General features: G+C 39.6%; 4 protein-coding genes across 4 annotated transcripts; 3 read left to right on the top strand and 1 right to left on the bottom strand.

Annotated features, from left to right (window-relative positions):
* The first annotated feature begins 842 nt into the window (after positions 1 to 842).
* LOC112173680 lies at positions 843 to 3,551 on the top strand. Its single transcript, XM_024311362.2, has 2 exons — positions 843 to 1,560; positions 2,571 to 3,551. Exons 1-2 carry the CDS (start codon positions 1,051 to 1,053, stop codon positions 3,348 to 3,350), a joined length of 1,290 nt encoding a protein of 429 aa, XP_024167130.1. The 5' UTR covers positions 843 to 1,050; the 3' UTR covers positions 3,351 to 3,551.
* A 1,528-nt stretch (positions 3,552 to 5,079) lies between these two features.
* LOC112171753 lies at positions 5,080 to 5,379 on the bottom strand. Its single transcript, XM_024308886.1, has one exon. The coding sequence runs from the start codon at positions 5,377 to 5,379 to the stop codon at positions 5,080 to 5,082; it is 300 nt and encodes a 99-aa protein (XP_024164654.1).
* Positions 5,380 to 10,922: 5,543 nt separating this feature from the next.
* On the top strand, positions 10,923 to 11,834 carry LOC112173520. The gene has a single exon (XM_024311154.2). The coding sequence runs from the start codon at positions 10,923 to 10,925 to the stop codon at positions 11,832 to 11,834; it is 912 nt and encodes a 303-aa protein (XP_024166922.1).
* Positions 11,835 to 15,489: 3,655 nt separating this feature from the next.
* Positions 15,490 to 18,730, top strand: LOC112173476 (protein ALTERED PHOSPHATE STARVATION RESPONSE 1). Its single transcript, XM_024311110.2, has 4 exons — positions 15,490 to 16,387; positions 16,551 to 16,654; positions 16,754 to 16,977; positions 17,490 to 18,730. Exons 1-4 carry the CDS (start codon positions 15,622 to 15,624, stop codon positions 18,232 to 18,234), a joined length of 1,839 nt encoding a protein of 612 aa, XP_024166878.1. The 5' UTR covers positions 15,490 to 15,621; the 3' UTR covers positions 18,235 to 18,730.
* Positions 18,731 to 19,467: the final 737 nt, after the last annotated feature.

Below are 19,467 nucleotides of genomic sequence, written 5' to 3'. Positions count from 1 at the left end.
TGGAGATGAACTCAGAGTGAGCGGTGAAGCCTCAATACACAATTTCAATTTGCTGTAAGATTTGAAGTGGGAGGAACCAGAAGCATCTGCGATGCATGAAGGTGGATTGAGACGCAACAGCGGTGTTTGATAGGCGATCAGCGATCAGCGGTGGGAATCGGCCGAGCAAGATGATTTGAATCTTCATGATTCAAATAAGGGGAAGAAGAAAACAAAAAATAAGAAGAATAAAGAAAGAAAGAAAGAAAAGAAAAGAAAAAAAAAAAACTTTGGAGGGTAAATCGGTCTTTTTGTCTTCATCAAGTTACTCACATGCAAAATTTAACTGTTCTGTGACGGAAATTGGTCGTAGGTACGACGTTGATACGAAAAAATGAGTCTAGGTATCACATTGATAACTTTGTAAGTTCAGGTATCATTCTGAAAGTCCCCTAAGTGTCCAGACACCGTTGGTGAATTTTTCCAAATTTTTTTAAGGTAAATCGGTCTTTTTATCTTCATCAAGTGACTGATGTGCATTGCACGTGCAAAATTTAACTGCTCCATGACTGAAACTGTTCGTAGGTACGACGTTGATATGAAAAAATGAGTCCAAGTATCACATTGATAATTTTGTAAGTTCAGATATTATTCTGAAAGTCACCAAAGTGTCCAGACATCGTTGGTGAATTTTTTCCGTTAAATGTAACCAACTTCTGCGCGCAAATGATTTTGGTCTACGTATTTTCTCAATGAGACTTTAAAAGCCCAAATCAAACAAACCAAGATAGCTCCAACATAGCCCACTAAAACGGAAACCGAAAATATCCCAATCGAAGGTTATCCACTCCAACTACATCCTCATGCGAAAACGCCTTGTCATCTTCTCTTATTACATCGGGGGAAAAAGAAGAAGAAGAAGAAAAAAAAAACAATAATAATTACTTTCCTCAAATTTGAATCTTGCAAAAAAGAAGGTGAATAAAGCTGGAGAAGTAAACCCAAAGTCACCCAAATTTCTCCTCATATCACTCCTCCTCAGATTGTGATGTCTCCAATCCTGTCCAAAAAATGCTAGAGAATCCCAAAAAAGCTCTCATGTATTTCTCCCGCTGCTTCTCCGATCTCGACTGGCGGCTCCTCCTCCTAGTCATCCCTCCCCTCTCTCTCATAGTCTTCTTCTCACTCTCCTCTGCCCCCACCAATCCCCTATCCCCAATCCGATCCTTCATTATCGGCCGTACGATCCTGCAGCCCCAGCACAACGTAACAGCCAACTCAACTGACGTCGTCGCGTCCTGGAAGGATGAACTGGATCGGTCGAGAATTGCGGTGTGCTTGGTGGGTGGGGCCCGGAGGTTCGAGCTCACCGGGCCGTCCATAGTGGAGAAGATTCTGAGAGAGTATCCGAATTCGGATCTTTTCTTGAATAGTCCGATGGACCCGAATGCCTTCAAGTTCTTGCTTCTGAAGACCGCGCCGAGGCTCGCGTCCGTCAGAATTTTCCGGCCAAAACCAATGGCCGAGTCCGAGTTGCAGCTCCGAGTCTTAACCGCCCACAACTCGCCCAATGGCATCCAGGTATTCCTTTTCTCTTTTTTTACCTTTTTTCCCTTTTTCTTTTCTTTTGAAAAATTCTATTTCATTTATTTAGGATATTTTTGGTATCTTTAGAAGGAAAAAAAAAATGGCATATCTAGTTGAAGAAGACAAAGTTGAACCGGGTAGTCTTCTGATTTCCCTATCAAAGTAACGCGTCTTAATTCGCCGTTTCAGTCATTGAGAATAACGTTCTTGCTGTTACTGTGTGTTTCCGATTTTAAACTTTCGTTTTTGGTAGGCGTTTTACTTTTCTTGAAAGAAAATTTCAAATTTTTTTTTAAGAAGTAAATTTCAAAACTTTTCAATATTACCGAGTCTTTCTTTTATGTTGATGCAAGTAAATGTTGATTTACTTCCTATCAATAGTATTAGTAAATAATACCTAAATGTAATTCGTTGTTCAAACAACTGCTAAGAGTATTTGAAGTTAATGTTCATATTGTGGCAAGTAAATGCTGCTTCACCAAAGTTATGAAAACTTGGTGAGCGTTGCCTAACGCCTTTACTTCCCTCTTAAACCAAAAATGAGATGAGCCCATCCTCATTTTCTTTCTAGTAGAAAAATAATATTAGAAAAAATCTTGCAGTCACGTGCGCGTGGAATGTGGACCACGTGATTGAATTATTATGCTGATGCACCCTGAATAAAATGCAGCAGATAATAATGGTCAAAGCTTTGTACAAAAATGACGGGTAGTGATCTGATCAGCCATGTTGGCCGGCCGTGTGCCCCACCTGAAATGTCGCAAGTGGAATGGCACTACTGCCAAAAGCCACCTACTGATTTTTAGTCTTTAATCATTTCTTTTTGTCGCAATTAATAGTCAAACCTTGAATTCTAAGCATGGTCAAAATCTAAGCAATGTATTTTCATTTTTTAATACTCCAAATTTATTTTCACCCTGAAATCTTCAGTTCTTCACCATGATTTTTAAACTGGAATGGTAAAAGAAGTTTTGGTGTTTGATGTTTTCTTATGGCTTCTTTAGGGTCTTTTGCAATATTTCAATCTGGTGGAAGGCTGCCTGACTCTAATTCAAGAATACCAAAAGCAGAACAACTTCACCTACGACTGGATAGTCCGAACCCGAGTCGACGGGTACTGGAACGCCCCACTCGACTCGAAATTCTTTGTACCGGGCAAGTACCTAGTCCCACCCGGTTCCAACTATGGCGGACTCAACGACCGACTTGGAATTGGGGACCTCAACAGCTCCACAGTGGCCCTCTCTCGCCTCTCGCTCATACCCCAGCTCGACGCTGCTGGGTTGCACCAGCTCAACTCGGAGACGGCGTTCAAGGCCCAGCTCACCACCCAAGGGGTTACTTCCGTCACAAAACGACTCCCGTTTTGCATAGTTACAGACCGCAAGTATGATTTCCCGCCAGCGCGTTTTGGAGTTCCGGTTGCAGCCCTGTCGAGCCCGGGCCCATTGAGCGGGGCAAAATGCAGGCCTTGCAAGCCGGTGTGCCAAGGCCCGTGCGTAGGGGACGTGATGGAGCGCCTGTTCAAAGGGTGGAGCTGGACTGACTGGGCCAACGGGACGCTCCAGCTTTGTGATGCGCATGGGGATTGGGAGAAGGGTTGGGAGAAGATATTTGATAGAGTAGCTGGGAAGAAAAAGAGTGCCGAGCGAAAACGAGTTTGGAGTTTGACGGTGGAGAAGTGCATTGCTGATTTTAATCAGATGAGAAACCGGACCGGAATCTGGGACACGCCGCCCGTGGATGAGATTTGTAGGATAGGAGTCACTTCCGGTCCCAAGTGAAGCTACAAGCTCCTTAAAGAACAAGAAACTAACCAAAACAAAAAAAGCATACAAGCACAGGCTCCTTTAAAGAGAAGGCATAGAGAGAGATTTTTGGCTGATGTAGAATTTCTCTTCGGTTGTAGTGTATATTATTGTTGTGATTTTTTCAAACAAAAAAATAATAATAGTTTACCGACTTTACGGTACATTACAGATGAATATGATGGTTATTCTGGTACTAAAATTATCGTATAATCCGTACAAATATTAGCTGAAAGTTCATGAGAAATCTAACAAAAAAAATTTGGCCGGAGATTAATGTTTTGAGTGTTCTAGCCACATAAGTGTCACGGTGTCCCCCCCCCCCCCCAATGTTTTAAAACGCTGAGGCATTTTCGGGAGAGCCTTAATAAGGCGTAAGCCTCAAGACAAAAGGCGTAAGCCTCAAGACAAAAGGCGTAAGCCTTGCATTATACGAAAATGATACATATATTATAATTATAAAACAATAATAATGTAAGGAAATAATTTTATTCACTAATAATTATTGGTCGACCTAATCTCTAACCCTTTTTTCAGTTATACTTGGTCTTTATCCTTATATCTTTTTATTTTTCTAGTTTAAACGTATCTTCCTTTAACCCCTATCCCAACTCCAAGAGCAGATTCTTAAACCCTATCCTGTTCTCTTTCTTTCTTTTTTCATTTTTTCTTTTTTCAAAAAGGGATAAAAGGAGTTTATCTTCAGCTAGTATTTATCAATAACTTCCAGAGAACACGATCTCAAACCATATTCATACGTATTTCAAACCTAGAAAAGAATTATGGAGAGGCCGGTCTGTGTTCAGAGTAGCCATGGCTGGGGAACCATGGATTTCACTATTCATATTGCAGCAGCATTCAAAGTAGTCATGGCTGAAAAACCATGGATTTCACTATTCGGATTGCAGCAGCACTCATTGGCGCGTACGCCTTTCACCACGTTTTTCACGCTTTTTGCGCATTTTGCGCCTTAAGCATACGCTTTATGCACCTTTGCGCCTAGCTACCAAAACAGAGGCGTTTTGAAGGCAAAATGACGCCTTTCAAGCTTTGAAGCGCGCCTCTTTTAGTACATTGGTCCCCACTAAAATCCACCTATGATAGGTTTAAGAAAAGAAAAATTAGTGTTAGCACCAATATTCGCCTATGATAGGTTTAAGAAGTGAATAAGCAATTTGGTATTGGTAGGTGCATTTGTCTAAAAGATTTGGTAAGGTAGTTCAGATTTTGATTGTCCAGTTGTAAAGAAAATGAATTTTAAGCAAATAACACATACGTACGTCCAAGTCTCAAATGTTCCTCTATTACTCTATATATGTCTTTGGTACATCACATTAATGTTTCATACACTTATTCATGCCTCTCGCTCATCCATCTATTTACCTGCTTCACCCCTGGCTATGGGATCTCAACTATCACGGACAATAATTCCTTCATGTTTTCCAAACCAAAAAATATTTTTTTTTTCCATTCCGTTATTGCTTAGTAATTAGCTCAGGTTGTCTGTTATTCCAAAAACCAACATCGTTCCTAGTTCCTACTAAAAAAAAAAGAGAGAAATACAAGAGAGAATCAGAAGATTATATATATCAATGAAATGGAAACAGACGTGAGAAAATGGAGATATATATTAAGGAAAAACAGCCAGCTAAAACCCTAAGTAATACAATCACATAATATTACATATAAATATCCCACAGCCTAGCTACTGAATATAGGTCTGGCCAGTTATATCGAGGTCTCGGTCGCCCGTGGACGGTGGTGGTTTATGCTTGGGTGGCGGGCTAGGTTCAACAGGTCCATCAGCGCTTTGGGTGTCGCTCGCCCTCCCCAAGTGTGGCTTTTCCTCCGCCGCGGCCTCGCCGGAATAATGCTTCTCGTTAGCGTACAATCCACCGCCGTATGCCTCACGGTTAAGTGGCTTCATATCTGAAATCACGCCATGTTTCTCCTTCTCTTTCCGCTGCACCTCCTCTCTTACTTGCTTCTCGCGCTCCTCTTCCATAACTTGATAATTTTACTTGAATAATTTGATCGGTATGCAGATTTCTCTAAGCTCAATAATAAGCTCGAAGACCACTTTTCAAAATTACTCCTCAATATAAACTCCACCGCCAAATACGTGGCGAGAGAATGATCTGCCTTGTCATTTATGATCCATGCATATGCATAAATCATGAACGTACTAATGTTTATCCGTTGCGGTGCTTACTTTATTCAAGGCTTTTGGGCTACTGGGCTACGGCCTGTGGGCTACAATGCGAACACCTATTTAAAATGGCCCAATTATGGCAAATTTTGCAATAAGATATTGAATAATATTAATTAGGGTGGTTCTATCCATACCTCCAAATTTGTTATTTAGACCTCTCTTGATTTTTGAAAAAAAATTAATCTCTATTTTACCCCTATATAAACTGAAAGGAAGAAAAATCAATTCAACACCATTTGATTCTTTACTTTTCGGTCACTCATAGCTTTCTTTCTCTCCTCGTATGTAGAAATCATGCTGTTAATGAAGTATTGCCTAGTTAATTAAATCTCATCTGGGTTAGCCCTTTCAAAACCGTTTGGATTAGCTTTCTTTCTCTCCTCATATGTACAAACCGTTTGGGTCTTCTGCAATTATCATTTTGATTTTCCTTATGTCTTTTGATTGAGATTACTAATCACAATCAAGGGTTGATACTCTGGGTTTCTTAAAATTAATTATGATTGAGTGCATGTGAAATTGATGAGAGATTTTTATCAAAATCCTACGGCCATAAACATCTTGCTTCACACCAATGATGCTAATCTTGGTGTGTGTGTGAGAGAGAGAGAGAGAGAAGAGAGGGGGGGGGGGGGGGTCAGAGAACCGTAGCACATCCACATAGGTTTGCAGGTATAAGTTGGAGAAGGGGAAGAAAAAAATATGGGCAGAGTTAGAAGTTTGTTGTGCAAAAATATCAAGAGAGGTCCAAATAGAAAATTTGATCATTCAGAGGTAGACCTGTAAATGAACCGGATTTGGATCGGATCGACCTAAATCCAAATCCGTTTACTTAAAAAAAAAAATCGATCCAAACCCGCTCCGTTAACCCTGCGGATCGTTGATAGCTCAATCCAAATCCGTATCCGCTAGGTTAACGTATACCCGATCAGCTAATCCGATAAGTTATAATTTCAAATATTTTAAAATTTTAAATAGTAATATTAAATTTATATCATGATACCTCATAAGATATTAATAAAATATTAAAACAACATGAAAAGTATCACCAAAAGTAGAATTACATTATCAAAATTCTTAATGCTTCTTGGAATCTTGGGTGATAGACTGTCCCTTAGATTTCTGCAAAAAATTTGTATTAGAAATTCTTCATATTTTATATTTTATATTTTTAAAAAATAATAATATATTAATAAAAAAAAATATTCTATTATTACAAAAAGGGGCCGGATCATTAATAGATCGGATCGACCTAGATCCATATTTGATCAGTTAAATAAACGGGTTAACGGATTCGGATCATTAACGGATCAAAACTTTCGATCCAAACCCGTCCAATAGTCACGGATCTGAAGAGGGTCCGGATCAAAATCCGGTCTATTTACAGGTCTATTCGGAGGTCTTGAGTTTGATTTTTTATTTTTTTTGTCATCGAAAAAAAAAGGTTTGATTATTATTATTATTATTATTTTTTAATGAAAAAACTAAACAACTACAAATTTACGTTGATCATTCTCAAAAGATAAGCTAGCCAATCTATGAGCAACAACATTTGAAAACCTAGAAATATATGTAAATGTCATTCTTGGACCAGTAGTCATTCCAACCTAATATCATCCAAAACATTGCCCGAACTAGATAAATCTGAAGAAGCAGCATTTAGGGCTTGAGTTTGACTCTTATTTTAATTTTTTGTTGTTATATAATCAAAACAGGAAAAGATAAAATTAAGTATGTTGATATTGCTAGCAACAGATATGAATCAAGTTTTAGTGTAATTGGTATGGTATGTTACTGGAGGTGTGTGACCTTTTTTGAAAGGATTTGATTTTATTAGATAACAAAGCCATGAATAAACAGGCCAGAGTCTAACAGAACTTACATAAGAAGAGCCGGAACAAACCGGATGTCCTATCTAAGTCACACCTAAACTCATTAAAGTCTAAATGGTTGCTCGCTGAAACAGCAAGCCAACAAACTAAGCAAGAATAAACTCACTTCCTAAGGCAAAATCATTCATCTAGTCTAATCTGCCAGCACTCAATTGTGGTACACATATCAACTAGAAACATCTTAGAAAAGCATATAGAAATCACTCCCGCTTGAGAAGGCTTGAAGTTCAGAATGTCTTGAAATTTTTGATATCTTAAGCAAGCACCTGCTCTTTCCCCTTAGGGTTAGAGCTTGTACTTACCTCAGACTCATCAGCAGCCAACAACCTCGGCATCAGGTTGGTCTTCTTGCTCTTCGTCTTGTCAGATTCTCCATCTTTCTTTGCATTCTTCCCTTTTCCTGCTGTCCCATATGGTAGTTTGTTGACACTACCAATTGGGCGTCCCCTCTTCCTCTTAGGCTGTTCGATAGTATTGGAAGGTCCCTCTAGTAATCCCATGTTCACTGCATCCAGATTGTTCTTGCCAATGGCAAGACTCAAACGGAGTTTTTTAGGAGAGATTGTTACCTCATCATCTTCCCGAATCCTACGTAGTCCGATGATTGGGTTCTCATTGAGTCTTGGTTCAGGCAGTTCCCGAATCTGTACCTGCCTCTTGTGTCGTCGCATGTTCATCACCGATTGGGGAATAAGAGCTTCTGGTATACTCCTTGGCACCTGAGCTTTGAATATTAGGGTTTGGTTATTGATCACCACCCTAGTAGAATGAGGGTTCAGTACAGGTTGTTCCCGCATGACAACTAAGGCCGTGGGTGGTGCTACTGCCCCCATCGGTGTATCATTGTCTTCAACTAGTTCCGGCCCGGAGCAGGGGAGGCCAACATGAGTAACCAATCCACAAGTGCCGCAGCGACCGAAAATCTTGTCATACCTGAACTGCACTATGAACTGGACTTCATCTTCTACCCAGAATCGACGACGGAACAACAGAGGTTTCACATAGTCGATCTCAACCCGAATACGCATGACTCGATTCCTGAATGCCGGACGATCGATTTCCTTGAGGTCGCCAATCGTGTTGCCAATGAGGCGCATAATGCGCTCCGATCTGAATGCCGGTGGTATTCCTTGTAGCGTCATCCAGTACGATGACTTCGTGAGGGGTACATCCACCGCCGAGCTGACACCGTCATACGATGAAAGGGCTATCGGAGCTCTGTTATAGCCCCATGGTCCGCCTTTCCAGACACGATCTACATCAGATGGGTCTGTGAAGGAGAACAAAACTCTGTCATCTTCTCCGACTTCCTCCACCCGGAGGTTGCCATTAATCCTCCATGCAGCTCGAAACATGCCCAGGAACGATCTGCGAGAGTATTCCCTTGCCGTAAGGAGTTTGCCAATCATGAACGCTTCAGGTTGTCTCAATCCCTTGGATGGGCGCAGATCCACCGGTTTCTTCCCGTCAGCCAGGGCTAGGGAGGAGGCCAGGCGGGCTGCCATTGCATCGATCGTTGTCATTGACGTGACAAAGAGAATAAGCTACGCAGGAGGCTAAAAAAACCCTAACCCTAGGTTAGAGAGAGCGGCTGCGACTTTTAGTTTTCTTTTTTCATTTGGAGGTGTGTGACCTTGTTACTAATCAAGATTGGAAAATATGATATTTTTTTGGTTATGTTGGAATTTTCACAAATACTTGATTTTACCTTTCACTCTGATCTGTTGTTAAATTATCAATATACAAATTATGGATAATTAGATACGTTTCAAGCTAACTAACTATGCCATGAAAAAGAAGAAATGATATTAGAAAACGTGACGCATTCTTAAGTTTATACATTATTAATCGACCTATAAATGGAGAATTAGATACCTTCCTAGCTAACTAACTATAATCTCCTCGTGGGATGACTCATCACCACTGTGTATAATTTAGGTCTGTCTTTATTATCATATGATTCATGCTCTTCATAATACATACATGAAACCCGGCCCTCAAAACTTCCATTACACCAATTTCACTCATTATTCATGCATGGGACACGGAATCTCTAACTTCATTTTCAATAATATATTACGAAAGCACACAACTTGATCGAGCTCGGTCTTAACTCTTGAGAGTAAAACGAGGACAACTTCATCAGAGCCTATCTGTGAATCTGTGATTGTCTGGTTTTTGAATCCTGAGTTCTACAAACTAGGGGATCCGGAGTTTACTTAGTCAGCTTACCGTATTAGGGCTAATTAAGAGTGGTTATTGGTGATAAAAAAGTCAAGAGTATTTTTGCAACCTGGTCAATGTAATCCTCCTCGATCAATTTCGTAGCTAGAGCTATACAAATTGCAAATCAGAGTTTCAAGCTCCAAGTCCTATAAAAAAAAAAAAAAAAAAGTTTCAAGTTCCAAGAGATACACCACACGCATCGCAAAATATACAAAACCATCATCACCAACCTAGTTTAGAGCACGCGTACGTTTACAGTTCAAAACTGCATATGCAATCTTGTTTAGAGCAATACTGTGGCAGGAAAACCACGTGTCCATGTTCTAGAGTTTGTTAATAGCTAGCTAATATTCTCTCTCGATCGATTACGGGACATAATTAAGTAGACGTCCTGTAATTCCACTAAAATTAAGAGTTGGAAGGTTGGGTTTATCCTAGTGGGTTATGATGAATCTTATTCTGTGATAAATAATAAATATATTGGTCACAAACTAAAAAAATTTCTTAAACTCAAGGACTAATCTTTCGGTGTACGTATGTAAAATATTTCAACTGTGCATTGCACAATGCACAGCTACTTTAGCAGCTTCGTGAATCGAACGCGTATAGGGATTTCCAACCAAGACACTCAATTATTAGGCAATTTGCAGTGGTTACTAGCTAAGTACTGAATTAAGATTATTTTCCTGCACCCTTAAAATAAAATAAGTAGATGATTGATATAGAGTGTCATTATAATCTATGCATTCACTATGTGAGTCAACCTATTCATTTATCTTTGAGATTAACGAATTTTGACTATACATTACCCAAAAAAAAAAAAAAGGTATTTTGACTATAGCTGTTCATAATCTGAACAATTCCAAACATCCCTAATAAAGGATTCAACAACAAAAATGGGATCTTTAGAATATAGAGATCGATGGAGACAGCGTGTACAAACCACATGCATGCTCCATATCTCCACAGGGAAAAGCAAAACCTGCATGTACGCGCCTTGGTTTATACCCTAAACCCACATGATTAGCTGAAGTAGCTACCTAATCCAGCTTACAGCCTGTTCTTATCAACTTGCCAAACCCATGCCTAGCTGCCTCTTCACTTCTCCTCCATCCTTACTATAAATACAGTCTTCCATTAACATATATTATTATAACGGTCTTTGCTTCCAACTCCGATCCGATCCAACTCTTCAAGAAACTCCAGTCAAATCTCGAAATGGTAGGCGTTTTCCGCCGCTCTCTTTCCTTCCCAAACAAACCAAATACCAACCGTCCGTCCAAACCTAGCTTGGCTCGTCACACCAGATCTGTAAGTCTTCCATGCAGATCGCACCCATTGATCTCTCAGCTCAAGGACCACATCTCCGAGCTCCAATCATGGTCCTCCAAGTGTGATTCCTCCTCCGCTTGGCTCGTCGACGGCCTGACCCGCCTGACGGAGTTGCACCACTGCCTTGACGACACTCTTCAGCTTCCACAGACCCAAGAAGCCCTCCGCCGCCAGCCACACTACTCATCCATCGAGAACCTTCTAGAACAGTTCCTCCGCTTCGTCGACGTGTACGGCATCTGCCGGAGCTCCGTTTTGGCTCTCAAGGAGGAGCACTCGGCGGCTCAAGTGGCTATGAGGAAGAGAGACGAGTCTAAGATTGCCTTGTACGTGAAAGCCCGAAAGAGAATGGCCATAGAAATGTCTAAGATCGTGAACGAAGTTCGCTTCTGTAATAGGTCATCTGAGTCTGTCTCTCCTAACAGTGTTAACGTCGGAGATGTTGAGCTCGCCGCCGTTGTGAGCGACGTCGTTCAGGTGACGGTGACGGTGTCTGTTTCACTCTTTAACGGAATTGCATTGTCATTTGGGCCGCGAAAATCAATCACGTGGATGAATATGGGGATGGTGAAGAAAGGCAAGGTTGATAATCAGGATCAAGGGATTCATGAGTTTGAACAAGTTGGGATTAAGAGCTTGTTGGGTTTGAGGAGGAAAGGAGATGAAGAGGTCAAGATGACTTTGAAGAAAATGCGAGAATTGGAGACCTCCATTGAAGGAATTGAAACTTGCACTGAAAGAGTTTTTAGGGGTTTGATTAACGCAAGGGTTGCGCTGCTCAACACTCTTACTAGCTAAAACGTAATCAAAGTTCAATAGATAGAGATACCATCAAGCTAGTTTGGTTTCCTTCATTTGTAAATTGACTTTCTTCAAACATTATGAATTACAGTTGCATGTGTTTTAGTATACAAAGAATTCTTGTTGATCCATCCTAGTAATCTTCACGCATTTTAATTTTGTGCATAATATGGTTACAAAAAGGATAAGAAGTTAAGGTTTTCTTTAATTTCCTTGTCATCTTGAACAGATTCACTGGTTTTTAATTTGGTAGTGCCAATGCTAGCTAGTGGTCGTGCTTAAGCACATGGACTGGCTGTTAATTAGTGCATACAAATTAAATATGGGACGATGGAAAATAGAGCATCTGTACAGGTAAAGCCAATATCAAATCTGGTTTTGGCGGTTTGGAGAATGAACCTCATGGTCCGACTTAATTATTCTCGTAGCTTGGATAAAATTTGGACTTCGACTTCTTTCAATGCATGGTTCCCGCCTATTTCTCTCCTTCCTCCTTGGCCTCGATGGCCAATTCTTGCTCTTATGTTCAAGTGTTTGTACGTTGTTCAATTTGGTGAATGAAATTTTTGGTCTGTAATTGATTAGTACCGGAATCCTTATTCTCCATCAAAACTGTATTATTGGAATGTTTGAATTCCAACAGAAGAAAGACTCTGGAAAAAACTACTTGAAAAATGTTCCATACGGTTAGTGTATGGTGGTATACGTTTTGTATACCTTAGAATAAAAAGAAAACGCCCACATGATTAGTTTGTAGCTGCATGTATATAGAATACAATATAATTCATCCTATCATTGACCTCTGCTGCTCTAATTGTCCGCCCCCATCTCTCCTGGATCAACTTGGAGTTGTTTGTTGTTGTTCTATATAATGTACATTATGAAGCATGGATTCTCCATTGCACCGTCATCGACAGCTGATCATCATCGATCTTTTAGCATAAGATGGGCTACCATGTTTTTGTTCTTCCCAACTAATTATAAGTGGCCAGAATAATAGAGATGGTGGTCCTATATATCATTCACCTTTCTATTATGAGCTAGGTCTAAAAGTTCAAAAGCAATATAAGTAGGTTGCATAATGATTGAATTATGTGTCGAAATCCATTATTTATTGCTTTCGATTGACTCAAGTGGTGATGGAATAGGGATAACAAAAATCACCATCGGGTAGGGTATCCATCAGGTATTCGACCCTAACGGGGAGAAATTCGGGGGAAATCGGGTAACGGGAATGTGGAACCCCAGTATTCAAATTTTGAAATCGGGTACTGGGCGGGGATGGTATTTTAATCCCCATCCTCATACCCACCCAATAAGAATTATCTGAAATATATATATATATATATATTATTTATTATATATATTTTTGATATTATTTATAAATAAATAGGTATGTAAACTTCATCTTTTTGTCAATATTTAAATTCTGTTAATAAATATGTTAAAAAAAAAAGGAAGATTCTTTTAATAAAAAATCTTTATCAACATGTCAATTTTCCATTGATAAAAAAAAAAGTCAATTTTCCTTGATTGAAATAAAAAATTTATTTTATTTTGATATTTGATTTTAACTTCATATTTTACAATCCAAAATTATTTGAATGAATTTTTATATAGTAAATTAGTAATATTGTTAACGGGGATTGGGGAGGGTACAGAGACCTAGTCCCCAATGGGGATGGGGAATCCCCAGTATCTTATTATAGGGATTGGGGCGGGTAAGGGGATGGGGAATGAAGTTGGGTATGGAGATGGTAATTTAATCCCCTTACCCTACCCTCCCCATTGCCATCCCTATAATGGAAGGCGTTGAGAATTGGGTTATGTCAGAAATTAAGTTAGCCCAACTACATATTTAATTTGCAGCATCCTTAAAGTAGTTCATGAGATTTTGTCTTTTGGGCTTCCCCTTAGAGCCTGCTTCGGTTTGTAACAAAGTTGTTTAGTATGGGCTTTGGATTATCAAGGCCTCCGTACATGCATTCCACAAGTATAAAATTTGGTTTTAAGAACAAGTTCATCCGTTGAGTCATGGGGTCACCCATTATTCACTATTTTTTAATGTTATTTTCATCCTCTGAGTCACGAACACAGTTTCCAAACTGACCTGTCACCAAAATCACTTTCTGGGTCACTTTCATGACCTGCAAACTTGGAAACTGTGTCGGTGACCCAGATGGTGGAAATAAACACTAAAAAGCAATGAATAGTGGGTGACCCAACATGTGAACTTGAGAGTAGGGTTGCAGATTTTAAACTTTTGGATCAAATTTGAGCATATGACGTGGTAAACAACATCATGTTGAAATTTTCTATGTTAGAAATGAGGATGGGAGAGATGTTACATGATTTGAAATTCAAATTTCATAACAATATTTGAGACCTCAAACATTTTGTATGACACTTAATATATATTGTTTGTATAGAATTAACCTAATAGTTCGTTCACGTATTTGATTCAACTTACACTACTCATTGACATGATTTTTTTAAATAACATCTCATATATAGATGAGAAAGTCATTTGTTTTCTTAGTTAGTACCTATATGAACTGTACATTATAATGTACATTATGGTAATGTATAGTGTTATATCTTCTAGCTAGCACATGGAGGAACAAAAAGTTTGTCTTTCCTAGGATATAGGACGACTCGACACTGGTCCATGTCTTCTGGTTCTCAGCCTCTTCTTCTTTATCTATTCATCTCCCACTACATCAAAAGCAAACAGAAAAAGAGACACACAACACAAAACAACTTCAACCCTTTCATGATCACACAAAAGCAAATGCTGCCAAATTTTACCGAGTTGGAATTCCACCAGCAACCAACGACTCCTCCTTTTTCCACAAGATTTCCTCAGATCTAAGAATCATCACATTCCTTTCTACTTTCAAGTACATCACATCACTCTTCTTTTCTATCTGATTTCAAAAATAATTCCCTTGGGAATTCACTTCAACATGAGTAAATGACATTTACAACGGTTACTATCTTCAAAAACCTACCATATATAGGACACTCTAATTATAGTACTTTTGACAACTTAGTTATGGATTATTAATTACTAGTATAATGCTTGATTTTGTTTTCAAAAACAAAATCATACCCCTTTCAGTTTGTCAAACGCTTCATTATTCATCAAATTCTATGGTAATGGTGATAGGTAATGGTGATATGTACCTCCCCATGATGATGAGTACTACGAGGCAAAAGTAGCAATGATCCTTTTATCTCAAGAGAATTTTCATGGCCAGCAGAGAAATGCCTTTCTAATTTTCAGACCTACCTTCAGGTCACGTGCTCAGGACAATCAACAATATTGATTTTATCTACCAAACTCAAACATTTGCTTCAAAGTTCAAATATTTCATCATTTGTGACGTACGTAGTAAGACGTTATGATCATTTTGATAATATAATAAAGAAATGGATGCAAGAGCGTAATAAAGAATAAAATCAGGGCCATAGAAGCAATTTTTCTGTTCATCACTTGTGTGAGACGTAGTTTGAAAACATAAACAAGAAAAAGTAAGAAGGGTGCAATAAACAATAAAATCAGGGCCATATTAGCAAAAACTCTAATTTAAAATAGAGACGTTATATATGAATATATGCCTCTGTTCACTTTTACTATCCCGCCAGCTTTTCCCTCAAAATTATGGAAGATTATTAATAACCATCCCTATTAAGCTTAATCTCCCTATTTAAATCCTCCATTTCTGCAATCTCAATCCTCCAAATCCAAATCCGAGAAATCACAAACACTAACTACAGTGCCATGGGCTGCGCCCCCTCAAAGCTCGACGACCTGCCGGCCGTGGCTCTCTGCCGGGACCGGAACAAGTGTCTGGACCAAGCTCTCCGGCAAACCCAAGCCCTCGCCGACGCACACGTGGCGTACTCGGAGTGCCTGAGAGCACTCGGCCCCTCCCTCACTCGTTTCTTCGATATCGGACTACTTGAAGAAGAGAAGTACGGTAATTCTCGGACCACCTCGGCTTCCGATTCCAAGTCCAAGTCGGGCTCGGGTCACCTCCAATTCTCTTCCGACTCCGAATCCGAAGACGGCGCCGATAAACACCCGGATGAGCCACGTGTTCACCGATACGGCGATTTGAGTTCGAGCGGCAGCGGCGTCGTTTTGACCTCCCATTTTGCCAAAACCCCACCGCCGCCGCCGTCTCCTATCAGCTCTACTTGGGATTTCCTGAACCTCTTCGATGACACGTACGAGAGATACGAATCGATTTGTGCTTTCAATTCGGAGGCTGTTACTGATCACGGTGAAAATATTAGAAATAATAAGATCGAGGGTGTGGTAGTAAAAAATGATGTGAAAAATGTCGAAGAGGAAGAACAGAAGAGTGAGCCGACGGAGAAGAAGAGTCAGTCGGAGAAGTCGAGTACTCCTCCTCCTCCTCCAAGCGTGGAAGCCAAAAACGGCGTCGTTGAGGTTCAGTTCGAGAAAGCTTCCGAGTCTGGCAATGAAGTTGTGAAGCTGCTGTCTCATAGTCACCATCACAGGATTAGTTCGGTTAATCCAGGTATATACACTTCCCTAAATTGCTCAATTTCAGTGCTTAAAGAATTTCGATTGAGTAAAATTATTGTTTTTCTTTTCATGTATGAAATCATATATATGGTTAATTATGATTTGGTATGAAATATTCCATAATGATTTGATCCTGTTGGATGTTGGATAAGCAGAGTGTGGGTTTGATCAGGTTGATTCCGCGATGAGTTCGCAGAGCCTAGCATACACTCTGAAGACTCTCTCCTTGTGGGAAAAGAAACTCTATGATGAAGTCAAGGTATGTACATTTGCTTAGCTTCAGAGCTTGCTCGTTATTAATATGTTCATCTGCATTGTTGTTATGTTGTCAGATGTGTTTCTATATTTTGTAATGCAGGCTGAGGAATTACTGCGTTTGACTCATGAGAAGAAGACTAGGATGCTGAAACAGTTGGACAAGAAGGGTGGTGACTCCCCCAAAGTCGACTCTATTCACAATTCACTTAGCAATCTGTTAACAAAAATGAAAATTGCAATTCAGATTGTTGATAGAATCTCGATTACCATCAATAAGTTGAGGGACGAAGAGTTGTGGCCGCAGATTATTGAGCTGATTCACAGGTATGTCATGTTGTTCCTGTTTATTTGTGAGTTGAAAAAAGCTTTCTCTTGACTAATATATTGCGTACATTTGCCTGGCTACCCATTTATAGAGTACTCACTCGAGTTATTAGCTAGGACTAAGATGGCTATGCAATGAAAAACTGAAAACTGAACCTATCAGGTTCCTTTGGATAGCAAGAATGTGTTAACCTTCTTGTTTGGAATTTGAAAATCTGTTTTAGACCTGATTAGTGTCCATGATGGTTATTGTTATGGTTTGAACTTTGAACTTAGGTGCAGTACTGCAGTATTTGTATTCAGATTATTCTAAAGAATGTTATGTTTGATTATGCATGTCTACCCAAACTATGACTAATGTGAAACTTCCCAAGTGGTTTGACATGGGTTTCCATTCAGCATCTAGGTTCTGGGTGTTTCTTATGTCATTTGCAGACTCCTTCCGATATTCATGGCTTGACTATATCTCCTTCCGATATTCATGGCTTGACTATATCTACTTGGTCATTCAGGTTACTAGGCATGTGGAAGGCTATGCTAGAATGCCACAAGCTCCAGAACCAAGCAATTGCGGAAGCCAAAGGCTTAGATGTCATTGCATCCAAAATTAAGTACTCTAATGATGACCATCTTGAGACTATAATTCAACTCAAGATAGAGCTTCAAAACTGGAATTTATGCTTCTCCAATTGGATCATCACGCAAAAAGGCTGTGTAAAAGCATTAAATGGTTGGCTTCTGAGATGCCTTCTATATGAACCTGAAGAAACACAAGACGGTGCAGTACCCTTTTCTCCTGGTAGAATGGGAGCGCCACCTGTTTTTGTGATATGTAACCAGTGGTCCCGAGCTATGGATCGACTCTCAGAGAAGGAAGTAATTGAAGCCATGCAGGGATTCCAAACTAGTATAGATCTTCTTCTGGAACAGCAGAATATAGCACTGCAGCAAAGGGTTATTGAAGACAAAGATCTTGCAAGGAAAGTAAAACTTTTGGAGGAGCAGCAGCAAAAGCTGCAAAAGGTCATGCAAGCTGGAAGAGGAAAAAAATTTGGTCTACTGGGAGGAGAAGAGGGTAGAGTTGTTTTACCTGGAGAGAAACTGCAAGTGCCGAGTGAGGATAATAAAACTTCTAGGAATACAGAATGGGATCTGAAGCAGACACTAACGGCAATGGAGAAGTTCACTGCAAACTCCTTGGAAGCATACGAAGAGCTCCATGCACACATTGAAGAAGTCCAGCATGCTGCTAATTGAGACAAACCAGTATTATTCAGGTTATTACTTAACAGGCATAAAGGTACTCGATAGAAATTTAGATTATTTCTACTTAGATGAGTTAGAACTAGATCATTTGATTAGTTTAGAAACTTGGTTTTCCCTTTTGAGGGGTTCAAGGTTTTGTGGATATCCCAAATATCAAAATGTTGCTATTGCTGCTTTCTCATCAACAAGGGGATTAGGCTTGACCGGAACATGAGCCAGCTTGTTTAAATTGTCTTTGAGAGAAATAGCAATAGCATCCTGGTGATTACTTGGTAGATGTTTTTGAGATGCCAAGATTTCTGGACTACAAAATAACTTGGTTCAGTTTAGTCATATAATTCCCGCAATGCTTAGGAAGAAGAAAGGTTACCTAGCAATTTGACACAAGCTCGGATTAACTTCCTAAACAGAGAATGCTTGCTGGTTTATGGGTTTCTCATTGGACCTACAAGTCCTATAACTTATCAGTGGGCTTAGTCTTGTCAAACCAATCCGTCCTAACCCAACTTCTAACCTCCCCCTCACTCGGGCTAACTACATAGGTGCCTTGCTTGCACATTTTGATCCAAGTATTCAAATCTTTTATTTTATGGTATAATTTATATACTTTAAGCTGATGACCAGCTCTGGACCGATTGGTCTTTACCTATATAAGAGTAACAGATTAAAGATTCCTGGAGGCTATAATTATCTATCGGAGGTTATGATATAGTCTTTTTTCCCATCTGATTAGCTGCAATGAAACAGACATTTGGAAATAAGGCGCGCAAGTGTGAAAAGAGACGGAGATACTTTGTAGCTGCAGCTAAGAGCAAAAAGGCAACGTCCTTTTCTTTAGCCGCGTTTATGCTCTCTCTCTCTCTCTCCTCTCAAAGCGAGACGCGCTTTCTCCTCTTATATCGCACTCATATAATTGTTTTGTTTATTATTGCTCATTTGGCCCTCCACGGCCCCACCTACAAATTCCAACTAAACACGTATAGCATAGCATTAGACCAAATGGCAATGATTTTCTTTTCTCTCAAGTGGAACACTTTTTGTTAATTAAAGAAAACATGCATTAATTGGGTCCCTATTGTCAGCAAACAAATATGCATGGAAACAGAGAACTAATTTTACGTTACACGTAATATCTGAAACATAACCCAACTTTTCAGTTATCGCTCAATTAAGCATGATAGAAAAATTTCTCACAAAGATAAGGTTGATTGAGAGGTCTAACAT

Source organism: Rosa chinensis, chromosome 6 (genome assembly GCF_002994745.2).
Source record: "Rosa chinensis cultivar Old Blush chromosome 6, RchiOBHm-V2, whole genome shotgun sequence".
NCBI lineage: Eukaryota > Viridiplantae > Streptophyta > Magnoliopsida > Rosales > Rosaceae > Rosa > Rosa chinensis.
Note: the sequence above shows the minus strand (reverse complement) of the source record. Positions and strands in the feature narration are given on the sequence as shown.

Excerpts from the sequence above, each read along its gene's own strand:
- LOC112173680 (XM_024311362.2), top strand. The coding sequence starts at position 1,051 with ATGCTAGAGAATCCCAAAAAAGCTCTCATGTATTTCTCCCGCTGCTTC. Across the intron at positions 1,561-2,570 it reads ACTCGCCCAATGGCATCCAG|GGTCTTTTGCAATATTTCAA; the intron begins GTATTCCTTTTC and ends TGGCTTCTTTAG.
- LOC112171753 (XM_024308886.1), bottom strand. The coding sequence starts at position 5,379 with ATGGAAGAGGAGCGCGAGAAGCAAGTAAGAGAGGAGGTGCAGCGGAAA.
- LOC112173520 (XM_024311154.2), top strand. The coding sequence starts at position 10,923 with ATGGTAGGCGTTTTCCGCCGCTCTCTTTCCTTCCCAAACAAACCAAAT.
- LOC112173476 (XM_024311110.2), top strand. The coding sequence starts at position 15,622 with ATGGGCTGCGCCCCCTCAAAGCTCGACGACCTGCCGGCCGTGGCTCTC. Across the intron at positions 16,655-16,753 it reads AACTCTATGATGAAGTCAAG|GCTGAGGAATTACTGCGTTT; the intron begins GTATGTACATTT and ends TTTGTAATGCAG. Across the intron at positions 16,978-17,489 it reads ATTATTGAGCTGATTCACAG|GTTACTAGGCATGTGGAAGG; the intron begins GTATGTCATGTT and ends TTGGTCATTCAG.